A 22,409-nucleotide genomic window follows, 5' to 3' on the forward strand; every position below is an offset into this window, starting at 1 on the left:
GGCCTAGGTGTAGTTACTGTTATAGGCTTGGACACACTCGTGACATATGCTACTCTCGGTACAAGTGTAATTGTGATATGCTTGGACATACTCATGAAATATGTTATTCTTGGCATGGTCAACCACCTAAAAATGGTCCTGTTACTCTGTCTAACACCACAGGTAATCAATGGATTTATTTATCTAAAGAGGAATATAATAAGTATCTTCAGTATTGAGAAAGTAAGTATATATCTCTACCAGCAGCCTCAACTGCACAATCTCCTACCTTTGGATCACGAGTTGTGGACGCTGGCGCTTCTTAGAATGGGGCTATTGATTTTCATTGACCGTTGGACAAGAGCCCAAACCTTCTTCTTTGTCCTCCAGCTTCCTGACTGTCACAGAATCTCGCACCACACCAAAATGGTCTATACAAAACCCTAACCGACTACTTCGATTTCCTTCGAAACCTTACTCCCATCCCCTTTCGCCTTTATCCTAAGCCAGTGTAGGTGGTTCTTCAGAGATGTCTCCTCCTCTGTCTCTAAGAAGCCGTTACATTTATCGTTGATCAATTTGAACATTTCCTTTGACGACAAACATAAAGGAAGGCCCAGAATTCTTATCCAGACCCCGTCTCTGTTTATCTGTGCCGGCCAACAACCCATCGTTTGATTCCACCAGTCAAGGACCAAAGTCATCTTTTTCCAAGACCATTTCCCTGCTAAGATGTGCTCTACGGTTGTCTTTGATGGAAATTAGAACAGGAATTGACTGTCGTTCATTGCAAATACATTGACTCCCATCGCTGCCTTCCGGCTATTACACGCTCATTTTCTCACGTCAGTCAGACCTGGGGTTTCTTGGAATGATTTTGGAAACTACCGACGATGCACCTCTTCAAGATCGATGGATTCCCCAAGAACTTGATGTTGTCTTCATTAGCTTGTAGCTGAGCCTCCTTGTTTGGTTCCGTCGTCCATCTGATTCTATCTAAAGCCTCTTTGTATGAGACTTCAAGCTCCCTCAGATTGTGATTTTGAATGCTCTGTTCCTTTTCAGGCTCATAAATGAACCTGTGTTTTCCTCTGCTTTCCGAATCTGTGTGCTTTCCTCTGCTTTCCTCTGTTTTATATTACTTATGGGTGCCGTATTTATGGTATGTAATCTGCTTCTGTGCTTTACTATGTGTTTGTGTGGTATCTCGTGCCTTGAGCCGGGGGTCTATCGGAAACAGCCTTTCTACTTCTTTAGAGGTAGAGGTATGGACTGCGTACATCTTACCCCTCCAGACCCCACTAGGTGGGAATACACTGGGTTTGTTGCTGTTGTTGTTGTTCCTTTTCAGGCTCATAAATGAACCTAGCAATTTTTTGAGCAATGTTTCCCCATCCCCCCTTGTATGAAGATTCTGGTGTGATGATTACTGATTTATTTAGCCCCTGAATAGCAATGAAGCTGATGTACCTACCACTCTCATTGTGCTTGAGAGTACAGAAGAATTCTAAGAAGTGGTCCTTCATTTTCCGTCTTTTCACAACATTCCCCTGTATCTTTGAGGCTTCAATAAATGTTGTAACTAACCATCTCAAAAATTTAATGCTGACTTTAACTCTTCTCATTAAGTTTCTGCTGCGTTCTATCCACTCAAACCACCTTTCAGTACCGTACTCGCATCTGACAATCTCATAGGACTTGAAATCGGCATTACAATAAACACTCACATACTGTTTTGAACGGACTCCAAACATGTTGCCGGAAAACAACGACTAGCAGTACTAACCAATAGATTGAAACTTTTGTTTAAAATGTTGTATCATTTCATACAAATGTTGGTGAAAGTACTTTCTTCCATATATTAAATTTAGTGAAGCTTCATATATAGGAACAAAGACACTGGCGTGCTATAGAAAATAGTCTCCAGGATATACATGAAACTCGTAACAGGTAAAGAGGAATTTGGTCAATCAAACAAACTAGCAGAGGAATCTAATGTAATCGAGAAATTAGGTTCTACAAGTTAAGGTGGTTAAATCTCAAAATTAGAGCAATCAAGTGTCTTATCCCAGTTCATAACCTCCTCTTGCAAATTTATAGAATGATTTCTTCTAATCAAATGTTGCTAGTTTTGTACAATGCCCCAAAACTATACCAATTTGTTGAAAAGTTTTACTCATCTAACAAATTTAGCTTATTTCTGAATGTATAGCAGCAATCATTCAATCAATCAGCAACCTCCAATTCCAAACATCTGTGCGATAAGTTATAGCAATACGTTGAAAAGAACAAAAGGTAAAGTTGTAACTTTGACCACTTCCTCCATTCTAATACGAAAGTTATACATGTTTTTATTCTCACCAAGCTAATGATTTCAAATCAAACTAAATATTCAATGAGGATTCAAGAAATGAAGATTATTATTAGCATTATATACCCGTTAATAGATAGCCCCAAAACCAAACCATATATCTTTTTTGAAAACAGTAAAAGATGAAAATAAAATCATATATCTTGAGATATGAACTCATTAAGCATATGGGAAAATATTTTTCTAATTCACTTCATCTTTATGTTACAGCAATTCCTCCGGCCAACTCCCATGTCAGCATCCCAATTATACTATGCTTTTAATAAGATTCCACGTCCATTACATTTCATATACTTTGTAAATTTTGTGAGGCAAACAAGTTGGAGGATATACCATGGAGGAGTTCAAATATTCTAAAACAGATCAGATTCAATGTCCACATCACTTGGTCAAACAATTCAAAGCAACTGAAACAGGACAAATTCAATTGTTTATAAAAGGATAACAGAAAAAGAGGACGGGAAGTTCCAAAGTGGAGCTGCGTACCCTGTAAAAATACGTTTCATCTTTTCCATCTTCGAACAAGGAGGAATAATATGCAGGATCGTATACAGAACCACCTAAAGCATCATCAGAATTGGATGGCTGTCTAGTTATAGGAGTTGCAGGATTGAGAAAACTGTTTCTCATATCATTATCTGCTTCTCGGGAAACTGAACAGTCTATATAAGAAACACCCAGCTTATACATTTGAATCCACAGTAGTGAAGATGATAATCTCACACAAAATCCAATAATTTGCATGGAGAGAGTGAGTTTCACCGAGAAGATAATAAAGGTTCCATAAACCCCAGACGAAATATTCCTGCATGAATCAATGAAGTTCAGGAAGAAAGATTTCACTTTCTCTAACATTTCTACAGCTGTGGTAAATTTACTATACAAGGATGTTTGAGAACGCAATGTTTGAGTGAAGGCCGCTCTACCTGCAATCTTAGAGAGTGATGCAACAGCCAATGATGCTACTAAAACCAAACTGAAAATATCCATGAGGTGACCAATAGAACAGCTTACAGTACAACATATAAAGTTGAGCTGAACCATTTTTTAGGATTGAGAATTATGTGGTCAAAGGAGTGCAAAAAACTAAAGCTAGAAGTTAATCACTTCATTGATAGTTAGCCTGCACGCCAATTTTATTAGCCTATTACTTGATTGCTTTACAAATAGGAAGGATAAAGGTGAATGCTTATCATCAGTCCAGGACTATTTATGCTATGGGGTCGCAAGGCAATTCTTTCAGAAAAGTTATAACATGGGGCTACAGGAGCTCATACTACTTCAATAGCATTTGATAAGAATGTTATATAAAATAGGAAAGAATAAATTTGGAGCACATTGATCCTTAAATGTGAAAGATGAGGCCTCGCCAGGAACCTTTTTTCCGAAGTATAGCAGCCCATCTAGATTAAAAGAAAAATCTTCCAAAAGATGATGCACTGATAATCTGTCAAACCCAGGATTCGAAAGCGAAGGAATTTCGTGGATTCGGAAAAATCAAACAAGACAAGTAAAAGTTCATGCATAATTGTTTTCTGCATCTGTGAAGAAGGAAATCTGGAAATAACTTCAAAATAACGCAAACTAAGGGAGATATAATGATATTGTGGGAGGGAGGGAGGGAGGGAGGGCCAGGCAAAGTTTTACTCTCTCTGTTCTAGCATCTTTTAGAAAGAGGATCTAAGGTGAGGAAATCTAATTTCCGGAAATAAAAAAATAGTTTTCTTTGATTGGTTTGCAAGTAGATGATGCTCTTTTAAAGAGACAATCTGAAGAAGGCAGAAGGATTTATTGTTTGAACTGGAGTTGCATGTGAAAACTTTGAAGAAAATACTAATCATCTCTTGTTTCACAGTAGGTTCGATCATGAACCCTGTATTCTCATTGTCCAACAACTCATGGGCATTATCAAGGACAATGGAGGAAGCAATTACGAATTGCCATTGGAGATTACACAGGATCGACATGAATGAAAGAATGCAAGGAAAACAACACCATTTTGTCTCATTAGGGCAATGTTAACGAATGAGATCGAGAAATGTTTCAGAGTAGTGAGAATGATGTAAAAGCATTAAAGTTTTTTGTTTCATTTTCTTAAGGTAAAGAGAAAATACTGTGTTGTACAAATAGATGATCAAAACTTGGTAGATAACTGTGGATGATTAAAATTGAGTCAGCTTCATAATTTGTACATATTCTTTGACACCAACTTGGTGTTTAATAAGTAAATTTCTTGAACTTTTTAAAAAAAAAAAAAAAAGAAGCTGCAACTGACACTTCTGCCAAAGACCAAGGCTCTTTGTCACTTTAGTATTAAACTCAGATACACGTAAATGGAATGGGAAAGAGATTGTCTCATTTAAATCTTTCCATAACAGGTATATTTAGACCCTTCTCTTTGGGTTTTGCATTATGTAACTGACATTACCTCTGCGACAAACAGGAAGAGAATGGTATCCCCTCATTCTTTCACTGTTGAGTTGCCAGACAGCTTCGGGATTTGTTCCTTGATTTGTTTGGTTTAAAATGGGTCACACCAAGCTCAATGAAGGATTTACTGCTAGTTCGGGGTATTAAGGAATAAAATGGTCCAGCATGTATGTTTTTTGGGTACTCTGGAGAGGAATTCTAGGTTCTATGAGGGCAAAGAAAACACTGTACATCAGATGAAATATAGGTACCTATGAACATTAGATTTCTGGTGTGAACTCCAGGATGTTTATGAGATACACAAAATGATTGATTTCATTAACTCCTTCGAGAATAGGATCTTTTGTATAGAGGTTTTCCTTCTTTAATGTTATTTTTAAGTAGGGAACTGCCCAGCATTGTACATCCCAATCACCTCCTTGAGACGGGAGTACCAAGCTGTCCAACAAGTTCTACAAACTGTCCAACAAGTTCACGACCATTCACACGTAGCCAAGCTCGGGAGTTACAACAACTCCAAGCTATGTTCATGCAAATAGCTATGTGTGAGTTGGTACTTGAGTCTTCCAATGGATTAAATGTTTTCAAGTGTGAAGAGGAGCCTTGAAAGTGTAATAAACTTACACTCCAAGGCCACCCCTTGGCAAGGGTAGGATGGTCATTTGTTATCTCACTTTGTGGAGTAATATAAATAGATAGTGTTAGGGTTATTTTGAGTTAGTTCTTCCATAATATTGAAGACAACAACTACATTGTAATATTTGTGAACTTATATCTTCACTTGAGAAGTCCCAAAACCGAAATTCACAAGGAGAGTGATCCTTGTGTTGTATCTTAGCTAGAAACTAGGATCTTGGGGTTCTTGAGTTCCTCTTGGTCCAAGTAAGAACTTGGTATTGATATTCACCAGTCTTAAGGGTCCTTTCTCATTGTTAGGGTTTCTTAGAACTTTGAATATTGTGTGTCAAGTTTCTATCTCTTTTGTAATCTTGTTAACTTTGTGTTGTTGAATCTAAAAGTCTAGTGAAGCCGTGTGGGGCTCTTTCGATTCACTAGCATTGTTGCCTTGTTATTCATCTCATTTTCTTGTTCAAAACACAAACTCAAAGTCTAGTGAAGCCGTGTGAGGCCTATTTCGATTCACTAGCAACTTGTTGTTCATCTTGTTGTTCTTGTGTTGGGTGGAATCTCTCGATACAAGCAGTCTTGTATCATTTGGTATCGAAGCTTGTGGTTGATTTTGTTCCAACAAAATCAATCTTGGACTTGGTAGTTGAAAAATACAAATAAAAAAAAATTGTGGAAATCTGAAAATTCCAGAAAAAAAAAAAAGAGAAATCTGTCCATCTTATTCTTGGCCGAGAAAATTGTGTTGTGTTGTTGTCTTGGTCGAAATTGGTTGTAGATCTACAAAAGATTTTAGTTGTTTAGTTTGTTTCTTGTGTTGGTTTCTATCTCATCAACACAAAAGGTGTCTAGATCTAAAGTTGAGCTTAATGATAAGTGACTTGTTGTTGCTCTTGAAGTTGGCTGTGTGTTGTGGCTTGTGTTTGGATGTTAAAGTGGCCATTGTTGGTGTTGGTGTTGTGTTTTTAAGGTGGTGTTGTTGTGTTCATCTTAATCTTCTCTTCATCTCATGTCTTGAACACTAACAAGAGTAAAATAGATCCAAAAAGTTGAAGGACAAAGTGTAAAGTTGTTTGTAAGAAGACTTGAGCACATCACTTCCATGACTTGACATCTACTTTTCAACAACTTTTACCATCTTTTAAGGGACCTTGTTTTGTGAGATTGGTACAAGTCAAGTCTTGCCATTTGAGATTGTACTTAAAGAAGACTCAAGACTTATACTTTTCCCTCCAAAACCAATTGTCATCTACTCCAAAGTGTGTGAAGATTGAAGCTTCAAAATTGCAACTAAAATTGTGTAGGGCCAAGACCTAATACAATGTTGCCATGTCACCTTTTGCCATTGCCACGTCACTAATAAGCTCAAATTTGGATGTTCTAGTTTCTAATTTTTGATTCCTAGTTTCCTCTAATAGACTCAAGAACTAATTAACAAGCTAGAACACTCCTACTAGGTTGTCAATTAGTCCTTTGAAGCCTTGTATTCATGTCATCGTTTGTTTGTGTGCTTTTATCGTTTGAATACGTTGTAACTCTTGACTTTAGTTCGACGAGAATTCTTTGAGTTTCAAACAAGAATCCACTCCGGACAAGAGCATACTCATACCTTAAATATTCACGGGTTACTAGCCAATCTACAACACTTGTGGAGCTCAAGTGTGAGTGAGTGATCTGAGAGAGTGTGAGTAAGGGGAGGTTTTAAACTAACTTGTTTGTTACTTGTGTAGGTGATACCCTTGACAATAGAAGGAACCACGTCTCAAACCGTGGATTCTAATGAAATGGAGAATCATATTCTTGAGGCTATGACCCGAACTCTTGAAAGGTAGAGTACGGAAGTGGGAGCCATAAGGAGGGAAGTGACGACTATTAGTGGGAGGTTAGAACAAGTGGAGAGTCAAAGGAACTCTCGCCCTTCTACTCCTTGACATGTTTCGTCAAGTGGACATGATAAAAATTCCTCCGCTACCATTACTCCCGAAACATGGCCTAAATTGCCAAATCCTTCACTAGCTCCACTAAATGCCGCAAGCCAAACCACCCAAAACCACCTAACCTAAGACTCCAATAGACCAACCCATTCCCAAACTCCTCAAGTTCCGTAAAAGGGACTTGGACGTCCAATACCTCCACTAAATCCAAACCCTCCCTTCCAAGTTCCACTAAACCAAAGACAACTACCTCCACAAAATCCAATTCCTCCAAATCAAGTTCCAAACGTCCAAAACCGTCCCATCCACTTTGAGGAATATGGTAGAGAGGATTATGAAGGGTATGGAGCCTTCGATGATACTTACATGAGGGAGGAGGAGATGAGAGGGGGACATGTGGATTCAAGGAGATACCGAGGGTATGGAGAAAGGGGAAACCGACACCAAGAGAAAGACGTAAGCATCAATAATCAAATTGAGCCTACCTATCTTTAAGGGTGAAAGTGACTCCGAGGTGTATCTTGCTAGGGAGTCGGCGTGTGATAAAGTGTTTCAATTGAATGATATCTCGGAGGAGAAGAAGAGTTATTATGCCATCGCTCATTTTGAAGGCTATGCTAACACTTGGTGGGAATACATCAAGCGGTTCGGCAACAAGTTGGTAGAGGGGCAACCACCACCATGGTTTCGGTTGAGGTATTTAATGAGGCAACAGTATCTTCTCGAAAGTTATCGTCATGAGTTGCTTGCTAGGTTGTACAATTTGCGTCAAGGAAATCGAAGTGTTATGGCATACTATAACGAGTTTCAACAACTCATGTTGAAGCTTGATCATCGGGGGAACAAATTGGCCATGACATCATTCGGTTTAAGTGTGGGTTGAACAAAGAGATCTCCACTCATTTGATGTTTCATAAGTTTGATACTGTTGAAGGAATTTTCTAAGCGGCTCTTGAGATTGAAAAGGAACTAAAAGAGAGGTCGTCATTCAAGGCAAAGGGACCATCAACCTCGGGTTGGCCGAGGAGCAAAGATATGGTTCAACCACCTTCGGGCTGGCCCAAAAACAAGGACCAACCCGCCTCTACAAGGCTGCCCGAGCCTAAAGCAGTCCACAAATTTCCTCCCCGGCAAGAAGCACACATGTATCCTAATCCTAAAGGGTTCCAATGTTTTAAGTGCCAAGGGTGGGGACATAAAGCCAATGAATGTCCAAACCGACGCAATGAGATCCTAAGGGAAGGGAGATTGTATTACCTTGGTGGGGAGGTGGGTCTTGAAAAAGAAGAGAATGAGGCCGAGCCTCAAGATGGCGAGGAAACCAAAAATGGACCCCACGACGATGATGATGATGGTGAAGATATTTACCCACAAGAAGGGGAGTGTGTGGTTCCAAACTTTGTAGTTAGACGCGTCATGATTAGTAAGGCAATAGATGACCCTAGTCAAAGGGAAAATCTATTCCATACTAAATGCCTTGTAAAGGGGAGGGTGTGCACTTTGGTGATAGATAGTGGTAGTTGTGCAAATGGTGTTAGTGTTGCTATGGTGAACTTTTTGAAATTGCCAACTACACCTCATACTAGCCCTTATACTAGCCCTTACAAGTTGCAATGGTTGAATGAATGTGGCGAATTGAAAGTCATGAGGCAATGTGTAATACGGTTTAGGTAGGAAACTACCATAACGAAGTGTTTTGTGACGTGATACCAATGCAAGCGTGTCACTTGTTGTTAGGTAGACCTTGGCAATATGATAGGTCTACCAAACATGATGGGAGGTCTAATCGATATACACTTGAGAAGGATGGCCGGAAGGTCACACTTCATCCACTTTTACCTTCACAAGTGAACGAGTTGCATCAAAGGATGAGAGAATTGAAAGAAAAGAGGAAGAAACCCGAAAATGAAGAAAAAGAAGGGGAAACTGTAGGTGGGGTAGTAGGGGTATCCAGGGCTGCCTCAACATCCTAGGGGAAAAAAATATGGTGATGTCGGTTAGAAAGAAGGAGCTCTTCGTGGATCATGATGAGGACACACCCATGCTTCTTTTGGCACATTGTTTTAACAATAACCCCACTAATTCTTCTATTTCTCCTTTGATTTCTTGTGTGTTGCAAGATTATGAAGATGTTTTTCCCAAAGAACTTCCACAAGGGTTGCCCCCGCTTCAGGGAATTGAACACCAAATAGATTTTGTACCGGGCTCACAATTGCCCAATAAACCGGCTTATAAAGGCAACCCGACGGATACCAAAGAATTGCAATGCCAAGTTGAGGAACTTCTCAATAAAGGGTACATCAAGGAGAGTATAAGCCCTTGCACGGTCCTGGTGCTACTAGTTCCCAAGAAAGACAGGACTTGGCGTATGTGCGTTGATTGCCGAGCTATCAACAAGATAACGGTAAAATATTGTCACCCTATTCCTAGGCTAGATGATATGCTTGATGAATAGAGTGGTTCGTGTTTGTTTTCTAAAATTGATTTGAGGAGTGGCTATCACCAAATCTGTATGCAACCGAATGATGAATGGAAAACCGCCTTCAAGACCAAGTTCGGTCTCTATGAATGGATGGTTATGCCATTCAGCCTAACAAACGCTCCAAGTACTTTCATGAGGCTAATGAATCATGTGATGAAGCCTTTTATCGGAAAGTTTGTTGTTGTCTACTTTGATGATGTGTTGGTGTATAGTAGGTCCTTAGATGAGCATATAAAACATTGACAATGTGTGTTTGATGTCCTCCGAAAGGAGAAGTTATATGCTAATCTAGAAAAGTGTTCTTTTGGTGTCCAAGAAGTTGTATTTCTCGGTTTTGTGGTGAGCTCAAGAGGGGTCGAAGTAAATGAATCTAAGATTGATGCCATCAAAAATTGGCCAACTCCCAAAACCATAGGTGAAGTGAGAAGCTTTCACGGGTTGGCTAGTTTATATAGACGTTTTATCAAAGGATTTAGCACCATTGCCACCCCCTTGACCGAAGTGATTAAAAAAGATCGGCCTTTCAAGTGAGGAGATGAACAAGCTAAGGCATTCGAGGACTTGAAAGTTATGCTTACCGAATTTTGACAAGACTTTTGAGGTTGAATGTGATGCTAGCAACGTTGGCATAGGCTCAGTTTTAATGCAAGCATTGAAGCCTATTGCCTACTTTAGCGAAAAGCTCAAAGGAACAACTTTAAACTACTATACGTACGATTTAGAGTTGTATGCTTTGATTAGAGCCTTGGCCACTTGGCAACATTATTTATGGCCTAAAGAATTCGTGATCCGAACGGACCATGAGTCCTTGAAGCATCTTCGGGCACAAGATAAGCTTAAAAAATGGCATGCCAAGAGGATTGGGTTTCTTGAAACTTTCCCTTATGTTATTCATTACCAAAAGGGTAAGGACAATGTGGTTGTCGATGTTTTGTCTCAAAAACACGTTCTTGTGTCTACTTTGTCCTCAAAATTGATGGGTTTTGAGAGCTTAAAGGAATTGTATCCCGAGGACCCTCACTTTGCACTTATCTATAGGGAATGCAAAGAATGGGGTAGAGACAAGTGGAATACGACTAGGGGTTCAAATCTCTATGCCAAGTTTGACGGTTACTTGTTTAAAGGTAGACGATTGTGTGTACCCTCTAGCTCTTGGAGAGAGTTGTTTGTGAGGGAAGCACACAATGGCGGTCTAATGAGTCACTGTGGGGTCGAAAAGACCCTCGAAATATTGGAGGAACAATTCTATTGGCCAAAAATGCCCAAGGATGTGTCTCGGATTTGCGGCCAATGTGTAGATTGCAAAGGAGCCAAATCTCGGCTCCAACCTCATGGGTTGTACACCCCGCTACCCACCCATTTACGTCCTTGGCTTGATATATCTATGGATTTTGTGTTAGGGTTGCCAAGGACTAAATGAGGTCAGGATAGTATCTTTGTTGTGGTTGATCGGTTTTCTAAGATGGCACACTTTATTCCATGCTCTAAATGTGATGATGCACCTAGTGTGGCCTCTCTGTTTGTTGATAATGTTGTCAAGTTGCATGGTGTTCTGAGGACCATTGTGAATGATAGGGACTCTAAGTTCCTAAGTCACTTTTGGAAGTCCATGGGGGGTAGGCTTGGTAGTACCAAGTTGTTGTTCTCCACTTCTTGCCACCCACAAACCGATGGCCAAACGGAAGTAGTAAATAGGACTTTTGGGACTTTTGGGTGCTATGCTACGTTCCATGGTTAAGGGAAAATTGACTTCTTGGGAGGAACACCTACCATTGATTGAGTTTGCCTATAATCGTGTCATACACTCAAGTACGGGAATAACTCCCTTTGAGTGTGTATACGACCTCAACCCCCTTACCCCTTTGGATTTAACTTCTTTACCAAGTGATCTTATAATAAGCCTAGATGGAAGAAAGCGGGCAGATTCTATGAAAAAGTTGCATGAGAAGGTGCGGCTTCGACTTGAGAAGAAAAATCAAGAGATTGCAAAGCGAGCAAACAAAGGAAGAAAGAAACTCATTCTTGAACTGGGAGATTGGATGTGGGTGCACCTTAGGAAGGATCGGTTTCTATCTCAAACGAAGACTAAATTGATACCAAGGGGTGATTGTCCATTCCAAGTACTTAAAAGAATCAATGATAATGCCTACAAGATTGACCTTCCCCCGGAATACCAAGTGCACAACACTTTCAACGTGTATGATCTTTCTCTAGTGGATGCGGTTGAGGATGACCAAATGCCGAATTTGAGGTCAAATTCCTCTCAAGATGAAGAGGATGATACGGGTGTACCAAGTTGTCCAACAGGTTCTACAAACTGTCCAACAAGTTCACGACCATTCACACGTAGCCAAGCTTGGGAGTTACAAAAACTCCAAGCTATGTTCATGCAAATGGCTGTGTGTGAGTTGGTAATTGAGCCTTCCAATGGACTAAATGTTTTTAAGTGTGAAGAGGAGCCTTGAAGTGTAATAAACTTACACTCCAAGGCCACCCCTTGGCAAGGGTAGGATGGTCATTTGTTATCCCACTTTGTGGAGTAATATAAATAGATAGTGTTAGGGTTATTTTGAGTTAGTTCTTCCATAACATTGAAGACAACAACTACATTGTAATATTTGTGAACTTCTATCTTCACTTGAGAAGCCCCAAAACCGAAATTCACAAGGAGAATGATCCTTGTGTTGTATCTTAGCTAGAAACTAGGATCTTGGGGTTCTTGAGTTCCTCTTGGTCCAAGTAAGAACTTGGTATTGATATTCACCAGTCTTAGGGTCCTTTCTCATTGTTAGGGTTTTTTAGATCTTTGAATATTGTGTGTCAAGTTTCTATCTCTTTTGTAATTTTGTTAACTTTGTGTTGTTGAATCTAAAAGTCTAGTGAGGCCGTGTGGGGCTCTTTCGATTCACTAGTATTGTTGCCTTGTTATTCATCTCATTTTTTTGTTCAAAACACAAACTCAAAGTCTAGTGAAGCCGTGTGAGGCCTATTTCGATTCACTAGCAACTTGTTGTTCATCTTGTTGTTCTTGTGTTGGTTGGAATCTCTCGATACAAACATAGTCTTGTGTCACTCCTATTGTCTAATTTTTAAGCTATTTATAAAATCTGTAGATTACTGAAAAAAAAAAGAAATAAGAAGACCCAGGATTCAACATTTGTTATTCTTTGTAATCCTTCTGTACACACCAGCACTTCTTTTGAAATTGAGCACACCAGCACTCTTTATAATAATAAGATTCTCATTTAGAATCAAAGATATCGCCCTTTTCTTTAGGGAATAACCATTATAAGCTTCAACTAATTTGTTCAATTGAGAAATTCACAGAAATACTGCTCCATCTTGAATGGCGTAAGGCAACTCTGACCTTTCAATGTAATCCTCAGAGAGCTAGGTGTATTAGTTCCTTGTCCGTTGTATCATTTTTTGGCGCTTCATAGTCTTTAAAATGAAGTCCTTTTTCATATTCTATTTCAGGCAAAAGTTTCAGGTCAGTCCAGCTTAAATTGCCTAATGTCAGTTTTGGTACCAAAGCACAAGTTCAACCCTGATGTGAGATGTTGATTTGTGAATATTTAAGATTTGATTTGTAGGATCTTAATTGATCTGATAAAATCATATCTGATTTGTTGTAGATAGCTTAGGTAATTAGATCAAAAAGATCACATCTTGATAGTCATATCTGTTAGAATCAAGCAATTTGATTCTGTTATGTTTGCTTTCCTGTACTATAAATTTGTAGCTCTCAGATGAATAAAATGTACACTTTTGGTACCAATCTTACATGGTATCGGAACAGTTTTATTCTTGTGTTGTTGATGACTAAAACAGCATTTACTAGGCTACGTCACCCAGCGGCACTAACAGAAGCCGAGATCTGTTAACAAAGTTCCGACCGAGACAACAATGAACCAAGGCGGCAATTCTTCTCATTTTTTCTCTCAGCTTACTTCTCACAAGCTGAATGGAAAGAATTATTTGGAATAGCGCGCAATCTGTCCATTTGGCAATTACGGTCGAGGAAAACTTAGGCACTTGACTGGAGAAACGAGAAAGCGTAAACCAAGAGACCCGAAAATGAACTCCTGGAGCTCAGAAAACTCGATGGTAATTGCTTGGCTACTGAACTCCATGGAACCTACCATAGGTAAACCATATTTATTTCCTCCCACTGCTAGGAATATCTGGGAGGCGGTTAGAGAAACTTATTCTGATGTAGAAAATGCCTCTCAAATTTTTGAATTAAAAATTAAACTGTGGAAAGCAAGGCAGGGAGAGAGAAGTGTTATTCTTTTCTATAATGAGATGGTTTCTCTGTGGCAAGAATTAGATCAGTGTTGTAACGAAAAATGGGAATGTTCGAAGGATAGCGTAAAAGCAATGAAAAAAGAAGAAAGTGAGAGGGTATATCTATTTTTAGCAGGGTTGAACCAAGATTTTGACGAATTTCATTCTCGACTTCTTAGAAAAAAATTTGTTGCCCACTTTAAGTGAAACATTTTCTGAAATTAGGCGTGAAGAAACAAGGAGGAATGTTATGCTGAAAAAAGATTTCAATCTGGAATCAAAAAATATAGTCATCTACTTAAGTTGCTACGAAAAATGAGAACGAGAAGAAAAAGAAGCCATGGTGTGATTTTTGCAAAAAATACTGGCACACTCGTGAGACTTGCTGGAAGATCCATGGAAACCGCCCATCTGGAACAAAAAAAAGGCAGAAAACCATGGCAATCAAGCCTTTCAATGTACCAGCGAAGAACCGGGGCTGAAATCTTCTTCGGAAATGCCACCATTCACCAAGGAATAGCTAGAGCTGCTGCACAAACTTCTCCAATCTCAACTCCAATCCAGTAAACCTAGTCCTTCTACTCCCACTTGTTTTTTTACCCAAACAAGTAATGTGCCATGTGTTTTTTCAGTACAGATTCTACTAGTATAAGCTCTTGGATCATAGATTCAGGGGCTAGTGATCACATGACATGGAACTCCTATTTTTTCTCGACTTATACTCATTTAGCAGGAAATAAAAAAGTCAAAGTTGTTGATGGTTCCTTCTCAGCAATTGTTAGGAAAGGGACAGTCAAACTAACACCTTGTATGACTCTTTTTGATGTCCTTCATGTTCCAAAATTGTCTCATAATCTTTTATGTCCATCAGCAAGTTGACTCAAAACCTTAATTGTCGTGCTATCTTTGACGATATTTCATGTGTATTTCAGGACAAGGTCTCGGGGAGGATGATTGGCAATGCTAGAGAGTCTGAAGGTTTCTATTTTCTTAAAGCTGGCCGCAATTCAGTAAATTTTAGTTCGGCTTGTTTGAACTCTGTTCTAGCTGATAATAAAGTCATGTTTATGGCACTATCGCCTTGGTCATCCTAGTTTTCATTATTTGAAACTCTTGTTACCACAGTTGTTTATGAATAAAACTACATCCTTTTTCAATGTGAATTTTGTGAAATGGCTAAACACAGACGTTCATCTTTATCATCCCTTAAATCTTCACTATGTTTATCATCTTTTTCATCCCAAAGTTACCATGCCACAAAACCCTTTTAAGTTAATCCATAGTGATGTTTGGGGACCTTCTAGGATAGCAACCGTAAATGGAAAAAGGTGGTTTGTATATTTCATAGATGATCACACTAGACTAACTTGGGTGTACCTATTGAAAGACAGGGGGAAAGTAAAACATATATTTGAGGCTTTTTATGTTATGGTTGAGACACAATTTCATGAGAAGATTCAAATATTTCAGAGTGATAACGGGAGAGTATTTTAATGACCACCTAAGCAATTTTTTCACTTCTAAGGGAATAGTGCACCACAGTTCATGTCCCGATACACCCCAACAAAATGGAGTAGCAGAGAAAAAATAGGCACCTTATGGAAGTAACTAGAGCCTTAATGTTCACAAGCAGGGTCACTAAATTTCTTTGGAGAGAAGCTCTTCTGACATCCACATATCTTATTAATAGGATGCCTTCCCGTGTTCTAAGTTAACCCCTTTCAATATGTTCAAGACATACTTCCCTACTTCTAGATTGACAATTGATCTACCTTTAAGAGTTTTTGGGTGTAGCCTATTTGTTCATGTTCATGATCATAATAGGAGTAAACTTGATCCACATGCTAAAAAATGTGTTTTTGTTGGCTATGCGGCTATGCCCCTAGTCAAAGGGGTTACAAGTGTTATGACCCGATTACTAGAAAGGTTATTGTCATAATGGATGTCACCTTTTTTGAATCACAGCTGTTTTTTGAAGCTCACCTTCAAGGGATACAGGAAATATTTTTTTAGTAATAACAACCTAGATAAGGTAAGAGATCCCAACTTAAATAATGAAAATAAGGATACTGAGGCAATAGAGCATTTTCATGATACGATTAATGACAAGAACAGGGAACAAGCAAAGGAATTACAGGTTTACATGAGAAGAAAAAGAGATCAAGAACTCTCATCAGAACCAAATGTTTGCCCCGCAAGATCTTATTGATACACAAGGTAATTTTCCAGAACCTAACTGTGATTTACCCCTTGTTAGTTTAGACCTTGATCTTCTAATTGCCAAACATAAAGGGGTAAGAAAAGTCAGCAACTATCCCATGTCAAACTTTGTGTCATATAGAAACTTATCCCCTTCCTACTTAGCATTTCTTTCTCAATTATCTGGAATGGAGATACCGAGAAATGTGCAGGATGCTTTGAACGTTCCCAAGTGGAAGGAGGCAATTCTTGCGGAGATGAATGCTCTGGAGAGAAATAAAACCTAGAAAATGGTGGAACTACCTCGTGGAAAGAAAACAGTGGGCTGCAAGTGGGTGTTCACCATCAAATTTAAATCAGATGGGTCCCTGGAGAGGTATAAGGCACGTTTGGTAGCAAAAGGATTCACTCAAACTTACGGGATTGACTATCTTGAGACATTTGCTCCAGTTGCCAAATTGAATTCAATAAGGGTTCTTCTGACCATTGCGGCCAACCTTGATTGACCCCTCCAACAACTAGACGTGAGGAATATTTTTAAATGGAAAACTCGAAAAAGAAGTCTACATGGACTATGGAACTAAAGTGTGCAAGCTAAAGAAATCTCTCTACGGGCTCAAACAATCTCCAAGAGCTTGGTTTGAGAGGTTTACTCAGTTTGTGAAAAAACAAGGGTACACTCAAGGGCAAGCAGATCATACCATGTTCATTTGACATTCTCTTGAGGAAATGAAAACTATTCTAATAGTGTATGTTGATGATATAAAACTTCCAGGAGATGACTTGCCCGAAATGGAGAATTTAAAGAAACAGTTGGCCTCGGAGTTTGAGATTAAAGATCTGGGCCAGTTGAAATATTTACTTGGCATGGAAGTAGCGAGATCAAAAGAAGGCATTATAGTGTCACAAAGGAAGTATGCACTAGATCTTCTAAAAGAGACGGGAATGAGTGGTTGTCGTCCAACTGAAACACCCATTAATCCGAATATAAAATTCGGAAATAAAGAAGGAAATTCAGTTGACCACAGTCAATATCAAAGACTAGTGGGGAAATTGATCTACTTGTCACATACTCGACCTGATATAGCTTTTTCTGTAAGCTTAGTCAGTCAGTTTATGCACTCTCCAAAGGAAGAGCACCACGAAACGGTCTACAGGATCCTAAGATATCTTAAAAGTTCTCCGGGAAAAGGATTTTTTTCAGAAAAAGTCAACATAGAGGCATTGAAAGCTTTACAGATGCAGACTGGGTAGGTTCTACTACTGACAAAAGGTCTACACCTAGATATTGTACATTTATCTTGGGAAATCTTGTGACCTGGAGGAGTAAAAAGCAGAATGTTGTAGCCTGTAGCAGTGCTGAAGATGAATACACCTATGGCCGCCCATGGGATTTGTGAAATGATTTGGCTCAAGAAGATGATGGAAGAACTCAAAAAAACGTTTGGTTTACCAATGAAGTTGTACTATGACAATAAAGCAGCCATAAGTATTGCTCACAATCCAGTTCAACATGATAGAACAAAACATGTTGAAGTGGATAGGCACTTCATAAAAGAGAAGATTGAAGAAGGAAGTGTGTGCATGCCTTTCGTCCCAACAAATCAGCAAATTGCAGATATTTTCACAAAAGGCTTGTTTAAATCAAAATTTGAAATTCTTGTAAGCAAGATAGGCATGAGGGGGAGTGTTGATTTGTGAATATTTAAGATTTGATTTTGTAGGATCTTAATTGATCTGATAAAATCATATTTGATTTGTTGTAGATAGTTTAGGTAATTAGATCAAAAAGATCACATCTTGATAGATATAGTCATAGCTGCTAGAATCAAGCGATTTGATTCTGTTTTGTTTGCTTTCTTGTACTATAAATTTGTAGCTCACAGATGAATAAAATGTACATTTTTGGTACCAATCTTACATGAGAAATGAAAGAACCACATATATATTCAAGTTTAATTACCTATATTCATCTCATTTTATAGAAACAGTTGGAGCATCTCTACAGAGCCTTATCCCTGAAAGAGATATCACTAAAGATATCAATTATTTGTCTCTCACATTGCTCCAATCTTCCATTTAACACCAATGCATTTAGTTGTGAGAACTCTTAAAGACTTCAGCTTTCCACCATTACATTCCACCATTACAGTTAGTATCATACTTCTCTAGATCCTCATAAATTCTCAATTTCATGTTGTCATATGCATGAACTAAAGCTTTCTATTGCATCTGCAGCTATATCTAAGAACATAAAAATGAACATCTGTTTGTCACTCAATCATAGTGGTTTCAACGTCAAATAAATTCCTAAATTTATGTTTACAGGGGGCTATATATCAAAATTTAAACTCAGCCATAGCTCACTCACTCCATTTCTAAAGTACACGCTTGCCCACAATATCTTACTCACCGACCAATTATCCACACAAATAGTTCACTTTAACAATTTGCATCTTTAGAAAAAAACTTGATCTGAAAAAAATAAAAAAAATTGGATAGATGACATATTATTTTAATGAGATAAGAAATGCATGTATCAATTAGGAGGTACTGCATAAGTTACCGAAGAATAGATCATCAAAAGTAAAATTATATGTTCTTTCCAAAATGAAAAAACAAATCTCAAACACAAAGAATCATATGAATATGATTATCAAGACACCATGAAACCCCTAAACATTCCTTGCATTCATTAAGGTTTCACTTCTTTGGTCTTCAAAAATGTTTATAACAAGTTTGGTATCAACTAACCTCCGAGGAAGGACATCTTAAGAAGGTAATTCTCAAACTTGTAGAGATTATCAAAAAGCAGAAGCATATGAAGTAACATAGTTGTTGGTGAATTATGTTTAACTTAATAGGTTGGTTAAACCACAAAGAAATATTTATAAGTGGTTTATAGTCCCATTTTAATACACTAAAGCCATAAAATTCTGCATTATAATGTCTTGGTAGTGAATCCTTCCCCATTGACTCTCTACATTATAAAATTCTGCATTATAATCTTTCTTCCTTTTATTTTATTGAACTAGAAACTGAAAAGGGGTGGGAAGAGAATGAAATGAAGCTTACCAGATTTCGGATGCAAAAAGAATGAACCAAGAAATGTCGACTAAGATTGCAGAGAAGAGAAGTACAGCGTATGTTCTACCAAGACTCTGACTGCTGCTCTCAATAGCGACCAATGCGAATAACCCAATACCCAAATTGATTAGCGAAACACCGTTGTATAATGCCCCAAGAGATCCAATCAGTGCACAACCAATCTTCGGCAATCAAAATAGAAATTAATCACCAATTAATACCCAAAAAGACAAATCTTATAAAGTGTACCTGAACATAGATGAGAATAACTGCAAAGGATTGAATCCTGTCATAATCTCGTAGCCACGTCTGTATCTGAGTCTTAAATGCAGTACAAAGCATCATATACACAAAAGTAAGAAAATCCAGTGGACACTTTAGACAGAGAAGAAAAAGGAGTGAAAAGCAGAAGATGGGAAAGAGGATGATCGTCGCCCCACGGGGGGTTCTACATTGAAAAGCGTTCGATTTCGCTTCTCAAAAACGGAACAAAGCGACGCCACTTCCTCCCAATTGAATGTGCATTCGTTGGATCAGTGAACAAGTAGCAATCCTGCCTTTGCTGCTCCATTTAGGGGTGGTTTGGCGGAGTACATTTAAAAATATAATGAATGCATTAACTAATGTGTATTACTAATATTTTATTTGATATATTTTTTTTTGATGTTTAGTTATACACTTTATTTTATATTAAAGTGTGTATTACCAATATACTTCATTTGATATGTATTAGTAATACAAAATATTCATAATTTCTTTTTTCTTCATTTTAATTTTCAACCTCAAAATATTTTACAGTTTTTTTCCCATCATTTTAATTTTCAATATCAAAATATTTCATCAGTTTTTTTTTACGACCATTTTAATTTACAACAATGGATAGTTAATTTAAATAACCGCAACATATTTTTTCTTTGCTTCGAAGGTTTTTAAAAAGATTAAAATAAATTCTTGAGACTATTCATTAATTACATCTTGTATTTTATTTTTTCGATTTTGTTAATTCGTCGGCGTAACATTTCATGCGCAAAGACAAGTTAATTAATCCAAAATTTATATATACTAGTTCAACAATACTAATTATATTTGAGATGACAAAAAAAATTTGTTGCAAAAAAGAATTATAAAGTCAAAGAAGAGTATTATTGTAAACAAATACTTTTTTTATAGAAACTATATAAGATATATTATTTCTTAACATCAAACCAAATAATGTATAAGAAATAATATATGCATAATTAATAAAAGCATAACTAATACAAGCATTGTTAATGTCAGCATTACTAATACACTATATTTTGCATTATTCTTATACACTCTACCAAACGAGCTCTTAAGCCGGTTATTAAATGGCAAAAGGGCCGATTTGTGGAATGTGTTTGTTACTTCTTTAAAATTTGGACGTAATTATCGAGTTTTGCTGGGCAAGATTACGTCCAAAATTAGCTTTTCTTTTTTCTTCTGAGTAAAACCCCAAAATAGCAAAAAATAAAATAAAATTGTAATAATAAAAAGAGAGAAAATTTAATTATTTCTAAACTTGTAATATTTTATTTAGTATACACCTAAATTGTCGATTGTCTCAAATACCCCTTAGAATTTGTTGTTTTAATATGTGGACCACCCTTCGTGATCCACCTAGCATGAAAAGTGAGTTCAAACTCAAGAAAGTGTGTGATGGAGTAAAAAAATTGTCACATCATCATTTTGCAATGGTAAAAAACGAAAAATAATATTGTTTTTCTTTATTTTTATCATAATTTCAAAGCCTCCATCTCTCTCTTCTTCCTATTTATTCTCCATTCTGCTTATATTACTTTCAAATTTCTCAAAGTAATTTTCTTTCAATGTGATTTCTATGCTTCAAATCTCTAATCGAAACAGCAATTAGAATCTAGTACAAAACACTAATCGGGAAAAATAACTCCATATTTAACACAAGAAAATAAGCAAAAAAACACTTTTTTTAGATACTAGTTAAATCGCACGTGCCTTGCACGTGTAACATTTATTCATATAAAATTAAATAATTTTATCTGTACGGAGAATTTTTATTAAGTGTAAAAGTTTAAATCACTTTTCAAATATTCTTCACTTTAATACAATAATGTAAACATAAAGATATATTTTAGTGTAAGCACATATATATTTTACCACCAGAAGTTTTAAGTGGTTGATCATCACTTTTGCCCTTTTTCCCTTGCAGAGGCTAAGAGAAACGCATTAATTTGAACCATATTTATGGTATGATTTTTTCTTATTTAAAATTTTTTCTTGTTTTTAAAGTCAAGGTACAATTATTTTTTTCTATATTTAAAATCTTACCTTATTTTTAAAGTCAAATTTTTACAAAATCATTTTCATTCTTATTATGAACTTAACACTTTTAAAAATTTGGTACTTCTTAAATTTTTCTTATTCTAACGCTTTTGTATTTATTTCTAGATTTTTCAAATCTTCTTAAAATCAAACTTAATTGATTTAGAATTCTTAACCTAATGAAAAAAAGTATTACTTGTCATAAATAAATATATTTAATTAATTTTCAACTCTTAAATATTAGGAAAAAATAGTCAAAAGATGATTTTGTCTAAAGCAAAAACTTTTAATGAAGGGCAAAAAGTGTAAACGATATTTCTAAGTTTTTTCACACTTTAAATATATTATAAATAAATATTAAAAATATAAAATAGATTACAGATATAGATATATGAGCGTGAATAAAACACGTACCTTATTTTACAAAAAATACTACAAGGAAAAAAAAGTTCGACTTAAATATGAACTTCGTATTTAATAAGTCGTCAGTCTTTGTCTCAAGTATGTCAAAACATATATTTATCATTTTTCAACACCTAAAAAGAAAGCTAAAATAGATAATCATGATCAATAAACTCAATGTAATAAAAAAAGATATCTGTAATTTATTAAAATAATAAAGTTACATTGAAAATTCAATAACGGAAGTTACTTACATACATAAAAGATGTTTTGTTATTCTTGATCAATAAAA

At 36.9% G+C, this 22,409-nt stretch overlaps 1 protein-coding gene across 4 annotated transcripts in view; it reads right to left on the bottom strand.

Moving 5' to 3' along the window:
- The window catches only part of LOC107852295, a 39,213-nt gene extending 19,199 nt beyond the window's left edge, over positions 1–20,014 (bottom strand). The window contains exons 1-4 of one of the 4 annotated variants that reach the window (XR_007052433.1): positions 19,646–19,978; positions 19,385–19,578; positions 2,837–3,155; positions 2,684–2,757 (exon numbers count right to left, since the gene is read on the bottom strand). Coding sequence is in view for 3 of the 4 variants with exons in the window: in XM_016697354.2 (XP_016552840.1) it covers positions 2,837–3,155; positions 19,385–19,578; positions 19,646–19,741 (609 nt within the window). In the remaining variant the exon portion in view is untranslated. Of the gene's footprint in view, positions 1–2,683; positions 2,758–2,836; positions 3,156–19,384; positions 19,579–19,645 lie in introns of all 4 variants that reach the window. The other 3 variants (XM_016697354.2, XM_016697357.2, XM_016697355.2) reach the window with 3 other exon arrangements.
- Positions 20,015–22,409: the final 2,395 nt, after the last annotated feature.

Source organism: Capsicum annuum, chromosome 1 (genome assembly GCF_002878395.1).
Source record: "Capsicum annuum cultivar UCD-10X-F1 chromosome 1, UCD10Xv1.1, whole genome shotgun sequence".
NCBI classification, from domain to species: Eukaryota; Viridiplantae; Streptophyta; class Magnoliopsida; order Solanales; family Solanaceae; genus Capsicum; species Capsicum annuum.